This window comes from Anoplopoma fimbria, chromosome 1 (assembly GCF_027596085.1).
Source record: "Anoplopoma fimbria isolate UVic2021 breed Golden Eagle Sablefish chromosome 1, Afim_UVic_2022, whole genome shotgun sequence".
Classification (NCBI taxonomy): domain Eukaryota; kingdom Metazoa; phylum Chordata; class Actinopteri; order Perciformes; family Anoplopomatidae; genus Anoplopoma; species Anoplopoma fimbria.
This window is the reverse complement of record NC_072449.1, coordinates 2,498,386-2,524,853: the sequence shown is the minus strand read 5'-3', so window position 1 is coordinate 2,524,853 and position 26,468 is coordinate 2,498,386. Positions and strand designations below refer to the sequence as shown.

General features: G+C 38.3%; 1 protein-coding gene across 1 annotated transcript in view; it reads left to right on the top strand.

The window, feature by feature from the left end:
- Positions 1-11,819, top strand: part of LOC129108060 (sorting nexin-19-like) — a 33,866-nt gene extending 22,047 nt beyond the window's left edge. Inside the window, exons 12-14 of the mRNA XM_054619744.1 lie at positions 6,133-6,317; positions 6,392-6,479; positions 8,081-11,819. Of these exons, the coding sequence (XP_054475719.1) occupies positions 6,133-6,317; positions 6,392-6,479; positions 8,081-8,204 (397 nt within the window). The 3' untranslated portion in view covers positions 8,205-11,819. The remainder of the gene's footprint in view (positions 1-6,132; positions 6,318-6,391; positions 6,480-8,080) is intronic.
- Positions 11,820-26,468: the final 14,649 nt, after the last annotated feature.

Below are 26,468 nucleotides of genomic sequence, written 5' to 3'. Positions count from 1 at the left end.
CTCTTTAGTTTATTTGAGAAAAGCTACAGCGCAAAGTTATAAATACACATGTTGTATAAATAAATAATTATTTTTTACAAAACACTAAAGTACATGAAAAAAGAGTTGATCTTAATATTATGCATATGATCCGGTTACAACAGAACGTCAGACACCTGGCATATAGAGTGACATTTTTGTGCAATATCAGCACTAACATTGTCAAAATCTTTATAAGGTAGCCACAGGGATTGAATATCAGATCCAGAGAAGCTGGTGTGTGTTTTCATCCTGTTAAGCTCTGAGAGGAAGTCTGAGGATTGTATTCATACTATACTCAAGAGACTCTGCCTGCAGCTAAAACATGTGGAGGTCATTTCAGATAACAGACTTGTTGTGTACGCTGTGATGCGCTAACAGAAACCACAAAGATATAAACGTGTTTCTGACTCTACATCCTGCATCAATAACTGTAGTCTGATACACGAGTCTGTCTTTAACATCCTGACATGTCCTTCTGAACCTCCAGTGGAGAGTCTGACTAGTATTTGATAACTTCTTTCATTATCTGGAATATATTCTGATCGGTCTCAGCTGATGGAAATTTACAGCCTGGAACATTTTGTATAGTCGGTCTGCTGCTTGTCCTCAATTATAATCAGATCCCAGACCAGACACCGTCAGTGTGATAATTTCAACTGAAGTGTGAAGCTCGATTGAGACACTCTGTTTTAAACCAGTGGGTTATTTTTGGGAACCCATTCCATAAACGCAGATGAACATTACGGGAAAAAACACACCCTATTTCTATCTGTTCCCATTTGTTGAAGGTCCTCAAAACACTTTTATGGTCTCCACATATAACCAACCAGGACAAGACTGAATATGTATATATATATATATATATATATATATATATATATATATATATATATACATATATAACAATTGAAACGATTAATGTATTTATAACAGTTTCCCGACATGAACATATCTTGATAACGTTATAAAATAGCTTAGCATTACACTGTTTTTAACTGAATAGAGCTTGAACGCATCATAATGCAACCTCCCTTAACGTTAGCTGTTAGTTTTTCCTTAATTAGCCAAGCAGGACTGATCTGCCAACGATTTGCTAACTGCTAACGCTAACTAGCTCTCCACCTGACGATGTCAACAGGGTTATTTTGTTCATGGTGGACAACTGACCATCAATTTGCAGACAGACAAAAATGCCTCGGAAATTCCTACATACTCGATTTACCATTAACATAGTAGACTCACATAACGAGCGACTAACAAAACATTGAATAATTTTAGAATTACATCAAATTAACTAAATCTACTTTCAAGTTTTAAGTGTTTTTGCATGTCTAATTAATAGTCACTATTTAAAATGTATAATGCTTCACTTCTGTCACACAGTGACATGTGTGTGTGTGTTTGTGTCATGTGAAAATTATCTTCTAGACAAATGAGACACGCTAACATAACCCGAGCCAAATGGCAATATGTAATTTTTAAATGAACATCATCAAGGCCAGCGAGCTGCCGTCTGAAAAGCATCAACCATCACACTCTGCTGCCAACCTGCAGACAGCTCATTAATTGTGTCACTCACTTGTCCAAATGAATACTGGCTTCCCTTCACTTTTGCTCATGCAGCCACCCAAACTGACTCCTCTGTCACTTTTTCCACTCTTAATTGTCAATTATGCAGGGTCATTTTCCTGCTTGGATGTGGAGCGACTGATTTTGTTTATTTTATGTGCTGTGTCAGCAGAATTCACAGTGCAAACTAAAAACGTGAATGCCCCACTCGCACTGGAGAGAGTAACAAAAAGCATTACTGTTAAAAAAGCAAATCTCATGTCTATTTCTCAGCATCAAATCACTCTAAAATTCTGTGTTTTTTTGTTTTTAACCCTTCAATTTATTGACTCGTGTGCATTGTTTTCAAGTTGTTCAATTTCTATTTCTTTTAATTTGTTTTATTTATCTTTTGTTTTGTTTTTGAGCTGCACTAATATATACGAAAGGTGCTATACAAATATGTTTGATTGATTTAATTATTTAAAGTGCTCACGGAAAACTTAAAAGAACATGAATTTTTTAAATGTTGCTTGTGCAATTCCTTCCTCATAAAACATTTGTAAAGCTGATATTTTTAACATAATGAAACCCGATTTGTTAACATCCATGTTCACAAACTTGCAGTGGACTTCTTCCTCCCTGTCTCTGCTTGCACAGTGCTGCATACCTTTTTGTGTCACTGCCATCTGTCTACCACAAGAATGTCATCGCATCACCCTTGCGTATTCATGTGCGTCCTCATGCACGAGACAAAACTAAATGCGGACCCACTCATTAAAACACTGATCCATAGTGCTGCTACAGGTCAAATTCTCCACAGGGTGCCTTTAATAAGACCCTGATTGTGTGTCAATGTTCAACAAACGAGGAACTCACATTTTATTTGAGCTTGTAGCTCATTCTTGACCTACGAAACCGCAGCTGACAAAACAAATCTCAACTTAAGGTCCACTGACTTGAATTTGGATCTACAGTTCTGTGGCAGATTATCAAACTCAAATAGCTGGTGAGGATTGTGTTCAGGTCAAGTGAGTTGAGACCGTTTTGTAAACTAAATTCGTTTTGTACATGACATCCGTGAAGTCGGACCTTCCTCTTTGTTGTAGCCCAATGATTAACTTCAACTGTGTATACACTCATAAAAATAAAGGTGCTAACAGAACCATGAGAATTCTCCGGCCTCCCTCTTTGGAGAACACTTTGGGTTGTTTGTAGAAGCTTTTATAAAGGTTCCACCTGAAACCCTTTCTAGAGGTTTCTCCCTAGAACCCAACTTAAAGGTTTTATCTAGAACCATCTGTGAACGTTTTAGGCCAGAACCTGTTATGAACCTCTTATGAGAGGTTCTACAGAAAATATAGCACCTTTTAAAACCAAAGTTTACAAAGCAAAAGCAGGATACGAGACAATATAACAACAGTGAGGACAAACAAAAGCAAGACAAACTCGAATACAATTTAAATACTGATAAAACACAACAGAAAACAAATCAATACAAAATGAAAACACGATTACATTGTCATGGTACCACTCAGAGCTCTTTGTAGAAGTGTTGTCCAGAACCATTTCACCTCCAAAGGGGTAAAAACAAGAACCATTCGTGGCTTCTACCGAGAACCCTGCTTCCCTTTTATATCCTGTAGATGTTTCTCGGCCCTAACCAGGATTAGAGTTCACCAGGTCAACCTAGGGGCCACGGGAACCAGGCCCAGCTGCCTTGGACAGAGGATGAGGATGATGGGGTGCTGCCCAACCCACAGCAATCACAGTATTTGTGTTTATGTTTGCAGGAAGAATCTTTCAACACCTATAGATGCGTTGAACAGTCGATAAAGAACTCTTCATCACAAAAATGGTTCCATGGCAAAAATAGTTCTTAATGGAAACCGTAGTCTTACAAAGAACCTGTGATAAACAAATCTTCAAAGAAAAGGTTCTTATGAAGCAAATGGTTCTGGGTAGAACTTCAGCCCCTTTCAGAAGAACCCTTATTTCTTAGAGTGTATAACAGAAAATTGCGTTGTCTTCATCATATTTCTCACAGTGGTGGCTTATTGGCCACGGCTGGTGGCAAACTGGTTTCATTGAAGTGGGACACAGCCGCTGTTCAACTCTTCCAGCTCTCCAACTCGCTTTATTGTATCACGGCAACAAAAGAATTATTGCACCTCAGAAAATCCTGAAGAAGAATGCCAAGAATCCGAGTCAAAATCTAAATAGTCAAAATGAATGTGTGGCAGTCAGCGAAGGCCTGCAGACCCTTTGAGGAATGATAAACACTTTTCCCTTGCAACAGTATGCAACCATCAGGAGATTTCATCCTGCTGAAGATTTACAGTCGTAGCATTAAAGTGTCTCTCTGAAGAACTGTAAATTAGTACATAATGTCTCAGCTCTTTATTGTGTCTGGCTGTCAGTGACTGTAGGTCTCTGTGTCCATATATTCCTGCTTGCAGTGGCCAGTCATAACTCAGAGTGAGTTATTGAGCTTGTCTCTGACTGGTATGAGCTGGTGAAGAGAGGCAAACTTCATTGTCCACCTGCTTGAGCTTGAACCGGCCTCGACAAAAATACACCGTTGTTGCTGGGGACGAGGCTGGACGCTTTACAACATACCTGCATTGTCTTTGTTTGCTTGTGGTGGTGTAGAATTTCCTTTAATAACAACCTGATTTGTTTCCTTTTTTAAAGGTTTATATTTTGGGGATTTTATTGGCAGAAATGGAATGTAATAATCCTATGTTTTTGTTAGTTTTCAAGCACCTGAAACTTAGATTCATTGTGTTGTCAGCTTCGAATGAGTCCTTCAAATCAACATAGTGCGGGCCGTCCGCTATTTAATTGCCTGTTTGTTGAAGTAGTTAAAAAGGTTGGCCCGTTATAGAAATTTAAATATGCATTTAATTGAGCTGTCTCCCAAGAATGTTGTTATTCTGCAGTTGTGCAACTCTAGGAATTGAAAATACTTCATACTAAGGCTTTGGCATCTCTTGTGCTGTTATGACATACTAGAGGATAAAAACAAGCATAATAGTGGAAACCAGGAATTTGTGGCTGGCACGTCTTGTCCATCCATAGCTTCTCTGAGTGCAGCTCAGCAGCGTGGTAACTGGCCAGAACAAGCTAATGAAATAACTTCATTAGGGGCCACATGAAGTGAGCAAAAGACGCAGAACATTAGGCCCAGAGGGTGGTCCCCGCTTCTTTTTAACAGGGCTCTGAGGTTTGGAACCATGTTGGATAACAGCATCTGCATGGTGTTACGTTTTTAGGGTCTGCTCATCCTGAAAACATTATTTCTACAATTATGGGTATATACTATACAGGCTACTTTTAAATGAATAGTATCTCGTACGCTCCTGACCTGAACCATGCTTGAATACTTGAGCGACATTGAGATGATTTTGTTTTTAGCATTTTCCTCGTGCTTTAAATAACCTCCTCATCCAGTCTGTGTGGCGACTGGCTGCGTTTCCACCCGTCAGATGGTAAATCTTGGCGTGAAAAAAGGTCAGGTCAGAGCAAAAAGGGTCAACGTCTCCCAGCTACACAGAGCCTATTGAGTTTACTCATCACAAGACCTTAAACCCAGCAGTTATGTGGAAGGATGGGGGCTCAGTTTGAGACTGTGCCAGGCTAGACTGTTCTGCTGCACTTTCAAATCCCTGTGGGAATGTAATGGTGCATGGGTTAACTGTTGCTGGGAGGTGCTGCTCTAAAGCCTGGATCGCTTAGTACTGGTGAGGTCAGCCATGAAGACAAGGTCACAACACATTGGCTGTTGGTGTGGGATCTGAAAGTCAAGAGGTTAACCAACTGTTGTCAAGCCTCCAACGCTTGGTGATGTACTTGGTGAACTGCAGTAGCTGGAGCGCTAACCGCTAACACAGTAGCTAGCCCTGTTGGGCACACAATTTCATTCGATAAAGACTTATTCAAGATGGAAAGTAAAGTGCATCAATCTTAGCCCGATTGCTAACGAAACAATAACCTCACAGGTTATTCAAAAGATGCATTTTAATTGTAGACACCTGTCCCACAACTGCTTGCAAACCATACCTTTTTGTGGAACAGTTTTTACTCTGATAGATGAGATAAAAGTGAATGGTGCAACTCTATGGTTCTCTGTCCCCTCAAAGGTCCATACTTTCCTAAGATGGCTTGTTATTGGTCAACAGCGCAAATTTGTGGGTTAAACGCACCTTTGAGCTTTCCGCGGGCACCTCTTGTCACCAATATCACTGATGACCCTCCTGTCCGGGGCCGTACACATCCCATGACAGTTTGTAATGTTTCCTGTCAGGATGCTTTCTATGGCTTCTCTGTTAAACTTATCAAGAACTTGGCACGACATGTTTTTTGCCTTTCCTCAAGAAATACAGCCATTTATGAGCTTTCTTCACCAGGATAGAGTTAGTGATGCTGATTCCCAGGAACTTAAACCTTGTTCCACCTCAGCTCCATTGATGTAGACAGGCAGGTGTGTCTTCTCAAATCAAATCTAATTTCATTAACAACCACACTAACTTGAAACCACTGTTGTGTTTTGGTATATTTCAGATGGCTGGATGTGAGCGTAGCCAACCTGACGTGCACTTCGTACTGGGTGGTGTACCTGCAGGTCATCCAAGAGTCCGTGTGGCCGGGAGGAGCTCTGCCGACGGCACCACGACTTGAGCGCAGCCGGCAGGAGAAGGACGGTACCAGGCAACAAGCCTTACAGTGTCTGATGAGACTCCTACCAGGTACGTGTACATATACAATTTACCACATACACAATGCTGGTCACACATTGTTTTATAATCCTCTGTGTTTCCAGATCTGATCTCAGACCTGTTGGGCTCAGACAAGTACAAACTCTGCTGGCAGACAGCACTGGACTCTCTTCAAGACCCCTACATTAACAGGTGAACACACACACACACACACACACACACACACACACACACACACACACACACACACACACACACACACACACACACACACACACACAATACACTCAATAGTCACTTTATTGCTGACAATTGCACTTTGTTGTAATTTGCCTAGGGTACCAGTGCATTGGGGATGCGTGGAGTAGGGATATAAAGAACTTGGCTCTTTGCACCCCTTAAGACTGTTGGCTCAGATGAATCGGTCATGGCTTCATAGTTGAGCTGAGGAGCTCAGAATTTAATGTTTTTTATGGAATCTGGTTAAAGGAAACGGTTTATTTGTGGCGGGATTTTAAATGGGATATGCATTATAAATTGTATTTGATGAAATATCACAGTTTTAAGCTTCGTTCTGGCTGCTTATTCTGGTGGCAGTGTTCATGATACGTTCAAGGACCGTCGGAAAGATGAAAATCTAACGATATTTACATTTTTAAAGCTTCTGGTTGTGATAAACGCTGTAGTTTTGGCGATTGTTTAAAAGAAAAACATGCTTTTCATTCCTGTCAACACAGGAATGCTAACATGACAAGAAATAATCATTTCTGCTAAAAATGACATATCTAGCAACAATAATGACATGCCATTCACTCAGCTCACATGTCACGTCCACTCAGATGTCAAAACAACCTGATGATCTTCTTGGATCTGCCTGCATGCTTTGTATACTCGCCACATGGTTTTCTGTTTGGACGTCGTGGCTTTTGTTAACAAGCAGATGTGTCTAATGACGTGGCTCACTCCACCCACACACACTCGGAGAGAAGCTCACCTGGAAATCGTACATCGTGGACACATTTCATCACTAAACAATGGACAGTTGAGTAAACAGCTGCAGCGGTATGAAGCGGTTTCACAGATGTAGAAAAACAAACGGAGTCCCAGACAGACATCAGGATCCACTGAACAAACCCCAAACAATTCAAAACCTTTCACTATTTCCACATGAAGTTTTGTTAAAGAATTTACATTTTGGATTTGATTAAATGGACACAGAAGTTTGCCAGACGAGAACTTGTCAGTTGTTGAGCAATTCTGAGCAATTCTGAACAAATCTAGTCTTTAGTAGTTTCAATGATGTATTATAATCTGCTTAGAGCTAGTGTTAGGAAGTTAAACATCATAATTTATCTCTAATATCTATTTTATATTAATGTGAAAACATCTCCTTCAAACTACTGGATTTATTCTAGTTTATCACCAACACTACAATTTACAGATTACATGTGAACACATCGTGATAAAGTTATAATTTACCTTCAACCAATACTCAGTATTGTACGTTACTAGCTCTCTTGTTGTTTACAATGTAACATTATCAGAGATCAGAGACTAGAAAAGCATAAATGAAGTCCTGATCTCATATTTTACTCAATATTTGAGGATAACAATCGTCAGTAAAACTTTATTTCACACTGTGAAGGTTAACATTAAACTGTGTACTTAATTCACGGCTCACATGCATGAAGAACCGCGAGTAGGGATCCGTACGGATCAGGAATTGGCAACGATCCGTTACACCACTAGTCATTAGAGAAAAGATGCTGACTGCTGGTCCTGTGTTCCCTCAGACATCTGGTCTACTGCATATTTGACCTTCTGCTGGAGTTCCTGGTTCCTGAAATACCCGAGGAGGACTTCCAGAGGAGCCTGTTGAGAACTCTCTCCAAGAACCCAGAGAAGCTGCTGGCGTGAGGAGAAAAAAACAACCCATCTGTAGTTGCTCCTGTTGTACTAATGTCCTGCGATGAGAGTGTGAGTGAGTGTTTCAGGTGAGGCCCGTCGGTCCACACTTTAAACTCCTGAGGCCTGTCTTTAGCTACGTGTTGAAGCAGCTTTGATTCCACCAGAGCACCTGGTTTGTGTTTGATCCTAGAACGTGGCGGGTTGGCTCTCAACATGTGGCAAAGCCCTGAAAGATCTCCACACCAGCCTCTCTCTTCCTGCTCGCTAAACTCTCCGGCTTTAACCAAACTCACTTCAGATGCTCTTTGCTCTTTGCCCTCATCTCCTCTCGCAGTTTCTGGGTAGAAAAAAACAAAACACACCTGTTGCTCTAATCTAGAAAAACAGGATTTGCTTTAACTTAAATCCCCAAATGCTCTGTTGGGATTTGAGCTTCTCTGTCTGTATTCTCTGTTGAGCCGTTCTTCAATATCCCACATGTGATTCTGACATAATGTGAGCTGTACTTCCTAAATCTGAGCCCTCCTCAGGGGATCGTATGTATCTGGCTTTTTTATTTTTACCTGCATATGTCCAGGTTCAGGAAAAGTACATGCTGTAGTGTAGTGTGGTGACGAGTTGGTGTTTTACTGGATCCTTTAACAGATCCCTTTTGGAATTATCTGTACAGTTAATGTCTAAATCACCAAAAAAATGGGGTCCACATAAACATGTATATGAAGATTAGTGACGTAGACAGTGAACTGCCGGAGTCTTACTCACTTTTAGTGGTATCTATCCTTACAGTCCAGACTGCAACGTCCTCGTTACTCTTAAAAATCCCTAACTGTAGACATTTACACTAGAACTACTTTTGCTGATAAAATAGTCCCCCTGAAAACAGCTGACACAGCAGATATTTATACACAAAGTAGGAAACTTATAATGGATCTGTTCTCATACAGAGTGAGTAGCTAAACCTATGTAAATATTAATGTGCTGTAATTCCTAGATATCCCACAAAATCTATTATTTTGTAATTCACGTAATCATGAACCAGGAAGTATAAAGACCACAAAATCCACACAGGATGGTTTAGCCCAAACTATGATATTTTCCTAAACCCTACTAAGTATTTCAAGATCTTCTAAGAAAACATAACGAAGTTGTTTCCTGTAAAGACTTTTGTAGGAAAATGTACAAAAGGTTTTTTGAGTTTTTCCTCATCATTTTCTTCTCCACTTGATTTTCACAAATTAAGTAATTCGTTTCCTCAGAAACCATCTGAAAAGAGTTGAAGTCGTAGCCCAACGAAGTCTACAGGCATTTGATTTGAAACATATTGTTAAAGTTGTTTTTTTTGCACTTTGAAAAATCTGCCTTCATGGTGGAAAAACTCAACAATCAGCGCTTGATTCCCAGTCAGATAAAGATAACAAATAGAAAACTGGTCCAAAGTTTGTTCCTTTGTCTTAATAACAGGGTAACTGTAACGTCTTAACACAGACTGTCTTTAAAAAACAGCTAATTTAATCTTCATTAGCAGCTGGCCAGAATGACATCCAGAATAAATCAGTTTCTTAACATTTTAAAGGCGCTAAATTTGAAATTTTGCACATTAATTTGGCAGCAAACATTTATTATCTATGTAAAGAGATATTGGAATAATATCTACCTGAGCAGAGAATGAAATCTTATTATAAGAGCATCTCTATGGGATTACAGCTGATTACGGCATTGCCTGTTAGCTCTGTCAGCGCTGTTAGCAAATGTTGGCACTGTTAGCTTCTAGCTGCCGGAGATTCATTTGGAATTTAGCACCTTTAAAGTTCTAAAACTTGGAGAAAATTATGTGACTCATAATCCTGCATTCCTTTGCATTAATTGTTTGGGGAGTATGGAGTCCATGTTGTATTGAGATTAAGAAATTCCATATTTTCCCATTTAAAATGTATTAAATATGTCTCCCGTGTCTGAATCTGCATATTCCGTTAATTCATGTTGGGATTCTGATGTTACAAAAAGTTACATTCCAATTTGTACGTAAAAGAAAAAATAAGTTTATGTTTCTGACATTCCAGTGTTTTGCACTTATATCCTGGATTAGTGGTCTCCTTTAAAAAAAATTCCATTTCCATTGTGTTAACTTGTGATTCTGTCTATTTATTAACCTATTTATTTGCTTGATTTACTAATTTATCACATTTTCAAAGTGTTTGTGCTGAAAAATATGAGCGTCCTTGTTAATGAAGTGCTTTTTGACTGGATTTTGCCTTAATTAATAGATGACTTGATGAAGTTTGGTCTGTTTGTTGTGCAGAAATGCAGTCGCCTTAGTAGAACATAAGCACCCAGCTCTCTGTAGTGAAAATGTTTGAAGCTGTTACAGTTATTTGTTGTGAAGAGATTTTCTTTTGCTACCTTATGCTGATGATGGAGTTCTATGTGAAACAGAAAAACTCCACTTATTCCTTCTCTGATCTGTTGCATGCTGCTGCCACCAAAACATTAAATAATTACTCAGAAAATCATTACAACTACAACATTTTCTTGCTTTAACAAAATCCTTTTTACGTAATAAGATTTGTTTTCAGGTTAGAATGGTGTACTTTTCTAGTCATTGCTTATCATTTTATTTTATAACACAAAACAACAAAATCTGTCATTAAAACTTGAATGTTTGTTGGTTTATTGAGAGAGCCGACACTTACTACAAATATTAACAGTGAGTCGTATTTTATTGCATTACAACCTGGATATTGAACATTAATCAGAATGAGAAAAACCACCAAGTAGGAAAAAAAAATCAATAGCGTCAATAATGAGGTTTCTATCCAAATGTAGCTTAAATTTTAACAGAATTTTCAAAAAATCTGCAAAGGAAAATGGCTGTTTCCATTCAGCACTGTTACACGAAAAAAGAAAAAAAAAAAAAGCAGTATGTGGTGATAAATCTCCAGTCAGGTGCCATTAAACCATTTCAGAATAAGAGGACCAAACAAGATGAGTCTATTAAAATAGTGTGAGAAAAGGAAGGAAATATGTTTCTAGGAAAACACGAAAACACGAGGACCAAAGATTAAAGTTTACTTTGCGTAACATATCGTACAAACCGTTGTATAATATCCAACAAACTTTTAGTTTTTGTTTTAATGAGACATTTTGTGGTAAAATAAAAGGTTTATGCGGACGATGTTTTAGCACAAAAAGTTCCTTGGAGAAAAAAAAGATGTCGTATGTAATAATAAGCACCTTGTAATAAAACTAAGAGGATTTCTTTAAAGCAAGAAAACTAATTCATTTATACATATTGTTTTGTAAAAGGTAGCAGCAATATGCTTCTGCACTAATGTGCTTTAGTCAATGTTACATTCATTCATTCATATTTATGCACAATGTTAATTAGAGCAGCCAGTGTTTAATGAATCAAAGCTTTAGGCCTTTATGTTTTAGAGCATTATACGACTTTGTTAGCTGTGACCTTTGAACTCTTGTTCATCCTTTGTCTTCTTGTCTATCAGACTCTGTCTCTGGTGGACATGTTTACTTGTGTTGTGCATGTTGACATCGTGACAGCAGATTGTTTCACAGTCTTCATAAACATTTGTTGAGCATATTTGCAAAAAAAAACCCACAATAAAGTTACCAAACATGAGTTATTAAGTCTTCAACTGTTGTTCACACTCGTTATTTTCCTGTCCGGAGGCGGGTGATCGTTTTATAAGCTTTGGTTAATCTTTTATGGGACTTTAATTGTTTTAACGGTCTGGAGGTTCTCCAGAAAAAACTTCTCTGCCTCTTTTGGGTCATTTATGCATTTAATGTTATATATATTTCTTTACCTCTTTGTATGGATCGATTTTTTACATTCACACAGTTGCATTAGCTCTTTGCTAGTTTGCTATCGGTTCACGTCCAACAACATGAAGAAGTGTGTGTGTATGAAAACCTTTAAACACCTCTTAATAAAGATCAGACCCGTTTCTTGGAAAAGACTTTTCAGTGCCGAGAAATCCTCTTAAATTGGATTTACAGATAAAACTGTAATCAACACGTTGGATTAGCTCTGCACTGACAAAGATCTTTTTCATAGTATTATTTATTGTTTTAAGAAAATGCACATTGAATAAATTGGATTCATTCCTCAGTTTCTCACAGTTTCAATAAAAACATCCAGATTTTTTTTTTTTTTTTTTGGACAAAATTCATTTAGATTTGAAACAGTTTGTTTGATGATTCGTGTTATTTTATTCAAACGGCACGTTATCAGAATGTGAGGCGACCAGGATCTAAATCCACAAACTGTAGTGGTCTAAACTCTCCATTAAAGGTCCATTCGCTGGAGCTTTTGACCGTGTTTCATGGTCTTCATCGTGTTTGTTCAGTTTAAACAAGTTAAACATGAAAGTACGTTGAAATACGGCTCAAAGCTCCACAACAAGGAAGTGAGTGGACTTTGAGTTAGTGGACTTCTTTGTGCACTGCTGTTTCAACACATTGTAGTTTAAAACATATCAGTATAGGAATCAGATTTAATGAATGAATACCAATTTTTATTTTAGCATAAATTCATACAAGATATAGGACCAGAGAGCTGCAGGACTTTTTTTTTAAAAAACAAAGAAAGTCCAGAAATTGTAAAAAAGCAGTTTATACATTTTTTCCCAGTCCAATAATCAGATCATAATTATCTACAACAAATGTCATAAATCCCAGAATGTTGACTATCAAGTTCTGGAGAAATCTGAATAAATGCTATTAAAACTTTCCCTCTTGCCGTTTTATTTTCAAGCTTCTGAGATAAAAAGCAAACTCTGAAACAAACATTCCAATTTCTGCTCATCTGAATTTTTGTGGAGCAATTTCATGGAACATAACTCTCTTTAATCTTCATAATTCACCAATTTGACTGCAATGTTTTTATTGTCAGATTAACCAATAAATCAAACGTTCCCAGAGCACAAAGTGACAGATCGTCAAATGTCTTCTTTGGTCCAACCAACAGTTCCAATGTTTACAATGTTTACAATGTTTACAATGTTTACTGAGGGAATAAATCAAGAGGGAAGTAGAGTCATCTTCTCATATAGCATATTAGCATTCTGAAGTTAGCATTTACCTCAAAGCAAAGCTCTGCATTAGCTCGGCCTCACAGTGTTGATACTTTCATTTCACTCCGTTTGTTTTAGCACTTCAGTTATTCCCATCCAGGAGTTTATAAATATATATATTCATATTTATTTATAATATTTCATTGTCTCATGTGATCTAATGCAGTGATTATTTATTAACCAGCATTAGCGAGTCCTCATAGTTTACAGAACAAAGTGCCGGTAAAAGTGTGGTGGATGAGCCTCAGTTCCTGGAAGGCTATTCATAGAGAGCTGTGTGTGTGTGTGTGTGTGTGTGTGTGTGTGTGTGTGTGTGTGTGTGTGTGTGTGTGTGTGTGTGTGTGTGTGTGTGTGTGTGTGTGTGTGTGTGAGACTCACAGAGCAATAGTGATATCTGTTATGTTGCATGATGTTTTAAACACTCTATGTCCTTTATCGCCTTCACATTTAGCACATTTTACATAATAAATATCTGCATTTTTATCGCTGGGGAGTAAAAGTCTCAAAAGCCTCAAAACTAAAATGTCTCTTCAGTGGGTTTTGGCGGTCCAGCGTTCAGTAGCGTTGGGACCTCTGGGATCCATAACGGCCTTTAAATGAAGACAAACTGTAAATCCACCAAAACAATATTGGACAATTAAATTAGTAAATGTCCAATTAGAATAAAAAACATGTTTGATTCCCAGACTGTTCTTAATGTGATGTGGTTGAGGAGGCGCCTCTTCAGTCTGAGGACGCTGACGGATCATCTCTGGAAAACGCCGCTTACATGACAAGACCGACTCACAGTGTCGCCATGGCAACCTGCACCCAGAGGAGGAGGAGGAGGAGGGTGCTGCTGTGGACATAGTCTCCAGAAAAGTCACTGGTTGCTATGGTGACAAACCATCACAGTTTAGCTTCTTTATTACTAAAACTCTCCTGCAATAGACTTCTAAAGATTATTAATTATTATCTTTACTTAATTTAAATGATGTGGTTTGTATTAACGTGCTTTGGCAACATTACACACGTGGAATTAAATATTAACACGGGAGGATTTGAAGAAATGTTCATTTGCTGGATTTACACTGACATTTAAATGAAAGACATGAAACAGTAAAACTAGAATTATGACTTTAATTGTATTAAAAGTGTTTCACTCATAGGGACATGTAGCATTATCATTGTTTAGGAGTTAATGCAGGAGTATAAACCAATAATGCACCAACACACAACACACACACACACACACACACACACACACACACACACACACACACACACACACACACACACACACACACACACACACATTTCCTGTCTTTTTTGTTGTTGATATGTAAATGTTGTTATAATATACCTGTATCTTGTGTAAATAATTTGCCATCAATATTACACAGTCACATCTTATGTGTATTCATTCTGTGCTCTCTTTAAGATTGTGAAATCTTAACTTTAAGCCATGATCATGAGCATCTTGAGAAGCAACGTGTTCCACCGTAGAGTTTTACAAGTATCCAGTTTACAAGCTCATTTAAAACCAATAAAAAGATAAATCACCGTCAGACGATCGCCGGTTGGCTCTCGGTTTACGTTTGGGTCAGTGTGTTCCACCTCTGTTCCTCTCCACACGGACTGTTTACCTGCATTCAACCAAAACCTGATCCAACGGGATTCATTTCTCTATGAAACCAGAATCCAATACTGAAATATTTTCCTGTTCAGATTCGACATGTGATGCAGAAACTGTTCGTTTGATTTGTTAGAAAGCTGCAGAGCTACTGAATGGAACAATAAATTGATCTTTTTGGTGCTATAATCTGAAGGTCAGCACCTTCACGACCTCCTGACCTCCAGCATGACACGTTGTGTTGATGAGAGCAGTGAATGAATTAAAGGTTTGGTCTCCGTCTGCAGAACGTTCTCGTTTACATGGAAACCACATGTTCTCTGTCCTCGACCGGTGATGCAATCTACTCTCATCAACCCAACACACACACACACACACACACACACACACACACACACACACACACACACACACACACACACACACGTTGGTCTGGTTGTTTTCCACATTCATTCTTGTCTAACTCTTGTTTTCTTTCTTGCATAATACATTTAATATACACACACACACACACACACACACACACACACACACACACACACAACACTAAAAGGTTCTCTAACTGACCCTCAACAGTTTCATCTGTTTTTGGAGGTTTTATTATCTGCTTCTTCAAAATAAACCTCTCGGAGACATTTGGATTTGTTCCTTTGACGGCCTCATTATGATTTTAATGTCTTTAAACAAATAAAAAACACCTCTGGACACAGCCAGAAAAAACAGCATGGTCTCCTTTTCAAACTTAATCTGTTCAAGATAATGATAGAAGATTATGCAAATTATTCAAAATGGTTTCTCACAAAAAGAGGACAAAAACAGACTCGTATAAGACTTGTATAAAAATCTGAAAAAAATAGAAGTTTTCTGTTTTTAAGGGCGACTGTTTAATGTAATGTCTCTAATCATCATCTGTTCTGAAATTGCTTTTTGTTGTAACTGATACCAGTCATCTCACCTGCTTCATCAACATGCAGATTAAACCTTATTAATGAGTATTAGATGGATTAAATGAAGGAATCTACTGTCAGAGGGTCAGAGTCACTGTGCTGCAGTGCCCTCTAGTGGCTCATAGAGGAAACACACAGATTCACATTCATATTGCTTTACATAAACTAAAGAAATGCATTAGAAATTAATGTAAAGTTTATATATAAGTCATTTATTTCTGCATTTTCATCCAGTTGTCAGTTGAGATGTGTATTAATTCATTTATATGTCTAATTTTATGTCTTCTACATTAAATATCAAACTCAAAGTGTACAGTGTGATTGATTTAAATCATGTCAGTGAATGTGAGAGATGTTCTTCACCTCTAGGTGGCAACACGACCAAACTGCTGCTTTAGAGTCCATTCACAAAGAGACCACAGGGAGGTGCTATGTGGTAAACAAACAGGGATCCACCTGTTACTGCTCTGAAGAAGAGGAGGATGAAGGATGAAGCAGAGAGAAGTTCAGGTTCAGATGTGTCTTCATCTTCAGAAACAGTGAGGATGCTCTGGTTCGTTCTGCTGAAGAAGCCTTTAAAACATGACAAGTAAAACATTAATGGAGGTAAATAATGAAAAATGATCTCCAGTGAGTCAGATTGAGAAACATGGAGGACAAACAGAGAAGATCAACAGCAGCTGCTCTCCAGTCCGGCCAGGTGTTTGCTGGTAACCAGAATCCTCCTCTGCCTCATTAACGTCGGCTGTCTGGATGATTGTTATTGTTTCACTTCAGCTGTCAGAAACTTCAATCTTTGGTCCAAACAAACTTCTTTATTTTATAACAGAATGTGAAGTCATGCTGAAACAAGGACATCTTAACAGTGTGCAGAATTACTTTAAATATCTGGTATATTTATAGAAAAACATCCTCATGTATCCTCTTGAGTTCTTTTGTTCTCTTATCTTAATCATCAATAATAACGTCTAAAATTGGCAGCTTAAATTTATAAAAAAATATAAGGAACCATACATGCTGTCTAAAAATAAATAAATATATAAAACGTGTATTTTTAAAGCGCTTTAAAAATGGCACTTTACATGTTAAAAACATAAACAGTAAAAGCATAACAATGTAAACAAATCAAACAGTTAAATAACAAAACAATAACATTACATAACTAGTATGACAGGTTACAGGCAGGTTTTAAGAGGTGGGTTTTGAGTGTTCAGAGTTATAAGAGGGGAGAAATGTTTGAGGTGTTTGAGGATCTTTTCCTAAACTGAGATTATATTCATGTAACCAGCAGAACTTGAAACGTGTTGCTGAACTTTTGTAGGAAAACACACAAAAAATTGTAATAACTTTTCATAAGTTTGCTGTAACAAAAACCTCTTAACAACACTGATAATGAAGATATAGTGGAAAACACACACACACACAAAAACACACACACACACACACACACACACACACACACACACACACACACACACACACACACACACACACACACACACACAAACACACCTCCAGGGGCCGTTTCTATCATTTGTGTAATAGTGGCGGACGGTCCAGAGGTGAACGTGAGGACAACAGACAGTCGACCTCGGGGAGGAGATCTGACCTCACACCGCTGAGGTCGACGTCCATCCACATCATGACTCATCACTATTAAAGACGAAGCAGTTGTCATGAGTACATCTGCATCATTTCAGCATTCCAACATCAATAAATCAATCATTATGAGACATTTTAATATTCATTCATACAAATATTCTTTCAAAGCTGCATCTGGCAAAATGTAGATAACAGAAGGGATCACTGTCTCTACAGGAAATAGTGAAAGAAGGAAATGTTTGTATTAAAATATTAGTGTTATTAATACAACAGGTGTAGGATAGCCTGAACTCACAGGCTTTTTATTATTACATCTATAATTCCATAAGATATATATATCTTTTTGGTATAAACTGCAGGGAAAATATGTTTCTTTAAAGAAAAACTAAATAAATGTCAATAAATGTTTTTGGAAACTTCTTTTTCAATATATGTTGTAATGAATGTTTATCTGCAGACAAATTTCACATGTTTGCTTGTTCATCTAAACAGCTGTTCTCTCGCTTAATGAATACAATAAATGGTCATTGGATGCAATTGCTTGAATGTGCACCATTGTTGCATAGCCAAAAAATAATGAATTACCTTTTAATTGCCAGCTAAACATCTGTGGACCTTGTTGAAAGAAAATATGCAACCATCAAGTAAGAAAAACCTAGAAACAAAAATCGATTAATTAATGGAAACAGCATGTATGTATGACTGAAATTTCATCAATAATTGTATAAAAAGTTATAAAAGCTCAGTTATTTATTTAGTTCAAATGTGGACATTCATTTTTATAAATTATATGATCTGAAAGAAATAGTACTTTATTGGTCTCCAGGGGGATTAATCAAGATGCAGCAGCACAATAAACAAACTGACAAGGATGAAAAAAGGATCAAAACAAAGCAAAATAAAATACTTTTAGATTAATGCAACTAAAGTTACAGATAAAGAAGTCAGAAATGAAAAATCTGTATTTGAATGAATTTAGTTTTTATGTTGAGGAGCAGAAATCAGTAGTAGGTGAAGCTCCGGTCCCTGCTATGGATCAGTTTTTACTGGGAGTCTACCTGCAGCTCCTCAGACTGTTCTATCTGACAGCTGGTCTTCATGTTGATGGAGGACCAAAGGCCTGAACCCTGGTTGACCTTTGAGACCAGAGTCTGATCCAGGCCTTCTGCAGGTTCATGTTTACATTCAGTCCAATGAGGATCAGGTGGAGCATTAGAAGAAATCTATGATACAAAAAACTGAACTTTTACAAATGCAAATGATGCAAAAATGTAAAGGCAAAAAGAAAGTCTTTCTTGAAGCACTTAGTTAAAAATGCATTTCATAGTTTGAATTCTATGAAAGTATATATGTTGCAACATGCAGGAGCTTTAGAATACAATGTGAAAGGTTTAGGAACTAAAAAACCTGAACCTGTAGGTTTAATTTTTCACTTGTATGAAATATTCAAACATGTAACTAAGGTTGAATCAACAGAGAATACTGTGCAGAAAAAATGGCAACTTGAATGCTGTCTAACTATTTTTTATACCCTTATACCGTAGGTTTTTATATTTATTTGTTTGTACTGCAGATCACATGATGACTATGTTGAAAACTACAAAGCATGAACACTTTTTAGTGACCGGTGGAAATTATAAAAGTAGATTAGAAGTGTTTGAAAGCTTGATGGTGTTAGTCTGTGTCAGCTATGAATACAGAATAAAGGGAGATTAAGTTAATCTGGACGTCCAGTTTAAACTGATTCTTATTCAAATGATTAAGATTAAACGAGGCTGCAAATGATTTAATCCTCTACTGGCGTGACTTTTTTCATGCTTCTTTTGTTGCAAACATCATTTAAAGGCTTTAAATCCAATTGAATTATTACAAACCTAATTATGTGTGTAATCAGCTAATAATGAGAGCTGTTTGATGGATGGAGATCTGCATGAAGAGAACAAGATGATCAGCAGATGGAGAACTTGTTTGCAGTGACTCGTGATTGGTTAACGGTTTGTTAGGCTGCCTGCCTGTTGTTTAGCATTTTAATAGATTATCTCTCTCTCTCTGTCTCTCTGTGTCTCTCTGTCTTCTCTTTTCTCTTTCCCTCTCATTATCAGAAGCACTCTCTTTTCATTCTGGCTTCACTAACCGTCCTTCAGGCCTCAGCTGGTTCTCTGAGATCTAATCATTCAGTGGAGATGATTAGATCTCACCCTTTGGATGTCGGGGTCCTGATTTGAAATGTGCAGATTAGATAATAAAGGACAGGAGAAAGACCAGACCACCAAACTACCCCCCCACCATCCATCCATCCATCCCCCCTCCATGCATCCATCTATTATCTATTTATCCGTCCATCCCTCCATCAACACAGATCCATTATCCATCCATCCATCCATCCATCCATCCGTATATTATCTCTCCGTCCATCCAGCCTTCCTTCTTTTATCTCTCTATCCGTCCGTCTATTATTTAACCAACCATGCATCCATCCATCCGTTCATCTATAATCTATCCATCCATCTGTCCATCCATCATCTATCTATTATCTATCCGTCCATGCATCAATCCATCTGTAATCCATCCGTCCATCTATTATCTATCCATCCATCTGTCCATCCATCATCCATCTATTATCTATCCATCCATCCGTCCATCCGTCCATCCATCCGTCTATTATCTATCCATCCATCCATCCTACCATGCATCCATCCATACGTTCATCTATAATCTATCAGTTCATCTTTTATATTTCCATCCATCCATCTATCCATCTACTATGTATCCATCCATCCATCCATCCATCCATCCATCCATCCATCCATGCATCTATCCATACGTTCATCTATAATCTATCCATCCATCCATCCATTATTTATCCATCAATCTATCTATCCATCCATCCATCCCTCCCACTCTCCCTCCATCCTTTCATCCATCCATCCATCCATCCATCCATCCATCCCTCCCACTCTCCCTCCATCCATCCATCCATCCATCCATCCATCCACAGTTTGGACCACGACTTGTTTTCTGCCTTTTATAAACTCTACTGAATAGACTGAGAGTTTTTCAGATCTCCATCCAATCATCACTTTAATCTCTGTCGATGTGATTTATGCAAACCATGAAAGGTTTTTGTTCTCCCAGTGAGTGGCCCATCTGCCTCTTTCCAAACAAGAGATGATGAAGTGAAAGCTCATCTCACCCTCCGGGGAATAGGAAGCAAGTTGCTGCTGTGCTGAACTTTTCCTGCAAACTTTTCTGATGTGAGTCAGGACCAAGTATGTTTCAAACAATCTAGGTTGTATGATTTATCATCTGACGTCTAAAGACAAAAGTGTTATATTTGTTTTACTTTGCGTCTCATTGTAGCCTCTTTGCAAGGAATGCAGAACAGTTCTGAAGTGCTTGGTTTTGTTTGTAGTGACGCTGCTTCCTGTGACTAAGTATTTATCAAATGAGACTAGAGCTTTAGCAGCCTCTCAGTCCATGTCGACACCAATAACAATGAAGCAGTAAAAAATCTAAAAGCTAGCCTATCCAGTATGTTGGAGTTTGCCAGAAAGATCACCAACTGGCCTGTACTACTAATATAACGCCTTTTGTTCCAATTAATACGTGACGATTAGCCCACTATTGAAAGCTGCAGCGCCATAAACACCCTCAAATTTGATTTTTACAAATATCGGATCACTGTCGACCATAACATTGCTGTCAATTCTTCAGCAAGTCTGTTTTCAATTTAACCTTAATATCTTAATATTAAATTCAGATTATTTGATACCTACGATCATCGTATATTCCCAGACTGACTAGAACATCCATATAGAGCCCCTGACTCTGGTTAAATTCTTATCTATCTCAAAGAACATCATGTGTATGCTATCATAATACTACATTAAAATGAAATATGGAGTACCTCAGGGCTCTGTTCTTGGCACACTGATTTTCTCTCTTTATATTTTACCTCTTGGCCAAACTATACACAGCTTCCCCCGTTTCCCCCTTCAGACAGGAGGCTTCCGACGATGTTAGTCGATCCGCCACACATTCTTTTTGGAGCAGGTTTTTATGGTGCATCTGTTGAACCCATGATTTTCTAGGTTTTTTCCTTAAGAGGAAACACAGATTGACAGAGATAACATCATGCAATGCAACTGATATTTCAACTTGACTTTTCATCTAAATTAATCTCCACGTTGTCTATCTGTCTGTTGGGGATGGCTTAAACACAATAATGATCCAACTTCTTGGAAGTTCAGAACACTTGATGTGATTTATGTTTCCTCGAGCAGTAAAAGCAGTTTGTTTACAATAAAAAGAGGATGACCCGAGTTCAGGTCATGAGCGGTGAACCAATCTGCAGAGGTCAGTAATAAACACTTGTCAGCTTCAGAATTGCCATCAATCACACGGTGACGCTGCAGGTTTCATGTGGGTTGCTCAATCACATGTTTAATGCATCTCTGAGTGTTTTCTCATCCCCTTTGGCACTCATAGCCGGGTCGTGGGTTGACGTCCATGAGCAGTATTTCTTAAAACAGGACAAAAACAATTGAGATAATAACAAATGTACTGCTGTTATCAGCTGTCAAAATCTCCACAAGCTGCACTCTAATCTAGTGTTTCTTGCTTTATGTTTCTCACTTCGGGTACTCTGACCGCTACCATTTGTTCTGGGGTCTTGCTCATCCTTAAACTGCCATCGTAAAGCCACCTAACATTCTTTTGTTCAGTCAGATAACATCACCTGTAGGACCTGAGGGCAGCTGTGGAGCAGCTCACTGAGAGGTCACCAATACATTCATGACCTCTCAGTGTCATTAAATCACTGCTACTGTCATGACAGACTAATGGAGACATTAGTGACCATGAAACAGACAAGACCATCACTGGAAAGATTAGCAGTTAATAACAGCCTGTATTTGAGGCTGGTTTTTAATGTGTGGAAGGTTTATGTGTTGCATATGCAAAGTACTGTTAAAGCCAGATGTACGGATTGGGTAGTGAGTGACACGTGTTTTTGTGGTTTCAGTGAAGTGTAAATGAGCTATTGAATGATATATTAACGTGATAACAGATTTGCATGCAGAATTTTAGGCTGTTTCAGAGGCATTTTTGATATTTATCTGGACTTCTTTTACTTCCTGTTTTATTTTGGAATCCTTGCCTCATGTGTCCTGTGTTTATTTGACTTCCTGTCATGATGGTTTTCCCTTCTTTTTTCTGTGTATCACCTGAGTGTAATCAGCCTTGTCAGTCTTGCTCTGTTCCCTTTGTATCATCCACCAATCAGCTTTCAGCCTGCCCTCTTGTTCTCTGATTAGTTTCGTATTTAATGTCTTTTTTTTCCACTGCTGGTTGTAGGTTGGTCTTTCGTCTTCATTGTTGCATGTAGATGTTGCTCTTGTTACCTGCCTTCTGTTCCTGCCTTCTATTTGGACTCTGATTTGTAAATGTAATCCTTCATTAAATAATGTAACTGCACAAGTCTGCCTGACAAGTCAGAAAGGTCTATTCTTGATTGTTAGTCATTAGCCATCTTTCCATTCAATGGCAAAGCGAACTTTAAGTAAACTTTTGAAAGGTTGCAAAAAAGAACTGCGAATTAGGTGCGTTTCCATCTGGATTAGAGCGAATAAACTCAGTTTAGCTTGGTCAGAGTTTGCCGCTGCAGGCTATGCATGGTTGTAATCCGCCAGTAAACAGAGTAAAAGAAGAAGTAGAGGTTGTGAACTGGAAACAAAACAAGTAGCCTTGGCCATCTGTCCATCTACGAGAGAAGAATAGTGAAAGGCCATATTTCGTGTTCACCCGTTATCGGAAAATCAGAGAAGATGCAGACAGCAGAATTTATTCCGCAAAGGTGTTTCCTTATACCATTTAGTGCATCAACTCTTTTTTAAGGCAAACCCCACCTTAAAATAGTGTAAAAACTCTAAGGGGCAAATGAGGACGTTTTATCCAATTTTGCCTTTCGCATACAGCTTTTCTAATGCAATACTTTAAAATGCACATAAAAATACGTGAATGGAAACATGGCTGATGAAACAAAAGTTTCCTGCCCTCAGAAGGTTTATCACTTTACAAACCACATACCTGTGATTGACAGGCAGTTTAATAAGGAAATAAAGTAGGTGATTTTGATCCTTGCATCCAAGTAAAAATCTCTCCCAGTGATGGAAAACAACTTGTCCTCTGTTAGATAAATATATTTGCATTTGTCCTGCTTTAAAAGATTTGGAAACCATCATAGTTATCTCACTTATTTTTGTAACATGTGTCCGGCTAGCAAACGCCAAGCTCTCTTTGTCATTCAAGCACAAAAACAGATGAATGATCTTAATTGAAGGATGGATTTTGGAATGACTACATTCTCCTGTTTTCCTATTTGACAACTTTTTTCCTTAAAAAAACAAAAAAAACAACAGCTGCTAGCAGTGAGCAGAACAGAGACTGCACATTGGAAAGCAAATGGTGACACTGATTAAGGCAAATAAATCACACAATGCTGGCTTCTCTAGTGGCACACAACAGATGCTGATGAAAAATAATCTCCAACATCATGTTCATTAATACAACTAGAAGCCATATGCCAACATGAGCATCTGCCAACAGGAAGAGACAGAGACTTTGGAAAAAAAATGGCCCCACTGGCTGTAACAATAGCACTGCTGTCTTTAGGTTTTCAGTCATCCATGTCATGGTGTATTTTGAAGACTTGCTGTTTTTGGGGCTCAAAGACATTTCATCACTCATCTGAGCAGCTGTGTCAGTTCTGCTGAAAGGTGGGAACACTGGTGAGACCAAAAAACACACTCAGAGCTAAAACCTCATGACAAGATCCATCAGTAAACCTCACCGACGAGAAATACCCTTTGGAGGAAACGGTCTGAAAAGAAGCAATGTAGTTCACATGTATGTCAGGATGGAAACTGGATGGACTGTAACGTCTGCTGTCTACTACATACTGTACTCCACCATACATTAAGAAGGTCACATTGATTTGCAGCTTGATTTGCAGCTTATGACAGACTGATCTAAAAAAATCTTGAAATTACCACGACCTCTTGACAGCACATTCAATTGTGACAAGAAATGATGTGTTAATATTACATACCTGCATCACAGAAAAAGCACAGATAGAAAGTCAATCAGGATATTTTCTTGTTGCCGACACATGACTTAACAGAATATGTTTTAATAAAGGTTTGTGATAGCAAAAGGTCAAACACAGGAACAACTATATTAATGCAGCTGTAAAACTGACTTATTCTCTGCCATCATGTTTATTTATTTATTTAAATTGTAGTACATGTTCATAATACTACGACAACATTAGCATCAACAACTGCAAGATTAAGAAAATGAAGAGAAATCAAGCATTTGCATGTGTAAGTGATTGAAACATGATTGTGTTGGTTTTAGCCATGATTTTATCTTGAATTATAAATCAGTAAAGCTGCAGTCCTCTCTGATTTAGCTTGGTACTGATCTCACAAAAGTTTGTTGCTGTTATACATCAAGGATATCAAGGTTATACTTTTGGACTGACATAATATGCTGATGATACGCTATCCTATATGTGGCACTTTCAACAAGAAACAGATGATACCGATTTGGCAAAAAACGATGCGGATCAGTGGATGGTTCTCTGTGGGAAAGTTGCAGTTTCTGTCGTACTGCACTTATCAACACTGGATATCTTGCCAACTGGAACACTTTATCTTGTTTGCTAAAACTAATCGCAGTGGAGAAATTAGACTCATATCATTTTGTGGCCAGGATTGTAATCACAAGAACATGTTTGTATTACCATTCATGGAGGGAATGTTCTGGAGCTACAGCTGGATTCAGGTAACATTTTCAGAACCAGTTGTACAAGGACAAGAAGTAGAAGTAGGAGCAGGAAGTAGTGGGAGGAAGGAACAAGGAGAGGTATTATTATGACAATAGAAGAAGAAGGAAAGAGAAGAGGAGCTAGAGGAGGAAAACACTCCTACTCACATTCCCTTTGATGAATGACAGGGCTGTAGGTTCATTTAAAAGCCATTTGTCTGTTCATTCCAGAGCCCAGGATTATCAGCAAAGTCATTCATTTCCATCTATAGCTCCTCACCTGTTGTGATATCGTGCAGGAATTTTCACATTTAATGACTCCATTGTTGATTGAGGCATCGTTCTGCTGTACCAACACCGCTCTGTGATTTCTGTCAATTACAAGAAGGTGAATGTTACATTATCATTTTGTTCTACTCAGCTGACCTTAGGTAATGACCCTGAACATTACAGAAATCAAGACAATTGCTAGACAGAACAGTAATTGTTCTTTCTATATCCAAGCATGCAATGTCAAACACTAAAACTGGATCCAATCAAAAAAACATTTATCAGCATTTCAGAAGACACATTTAAAATGTATTTTCTGGTTTATTTTTTCCACAAAATCTCAAATGTAATGATTTGTGTTTCTACTAAAACACCATAAAGCACTGTCTGTTGGAATATGTTGTAATGCTCGTTGAAAAAGCTTTAATATCCTCAGAGTGACGACCGCACTTAAACCAATTACGGACTCCAGCTTTGTGCCCCGGAGTCGTGGAGGCTGACGGATGAGGAGCGTCTATCCATGGAGCAGCTGAGATCTCTCTATTGCGTCTGGACCAGAGCCAAATGGACGAAAAGCAAATGTTCCCACCGGGAGAGGAGCGGAGTGGAGTTTTTCCTCTTGCAAAATTCCTCTACGAGAGAGGGGGATTAGTTAATCAGCTGCACCTGTTGCAGACTCTGGGACCGCTTGGTGGGAACACACACACTCACACACACATTATACGTCCATGCAAACGTATGAAAACACAAGCAAGCACAAGAGCAGACACACAGATCATGATCGGTGGGAACATGCCTGTGTGATGGTCGGCCGTCTCTGGAGGTGGTCGAGGTCAGATGGGAGTGTTTCGCCGTGTTGTGATCGCTGCTCTCACTGGTCTCAGCAGAAACAGAGGGACTTTCCACCACAGAGGGCTCCTACGCA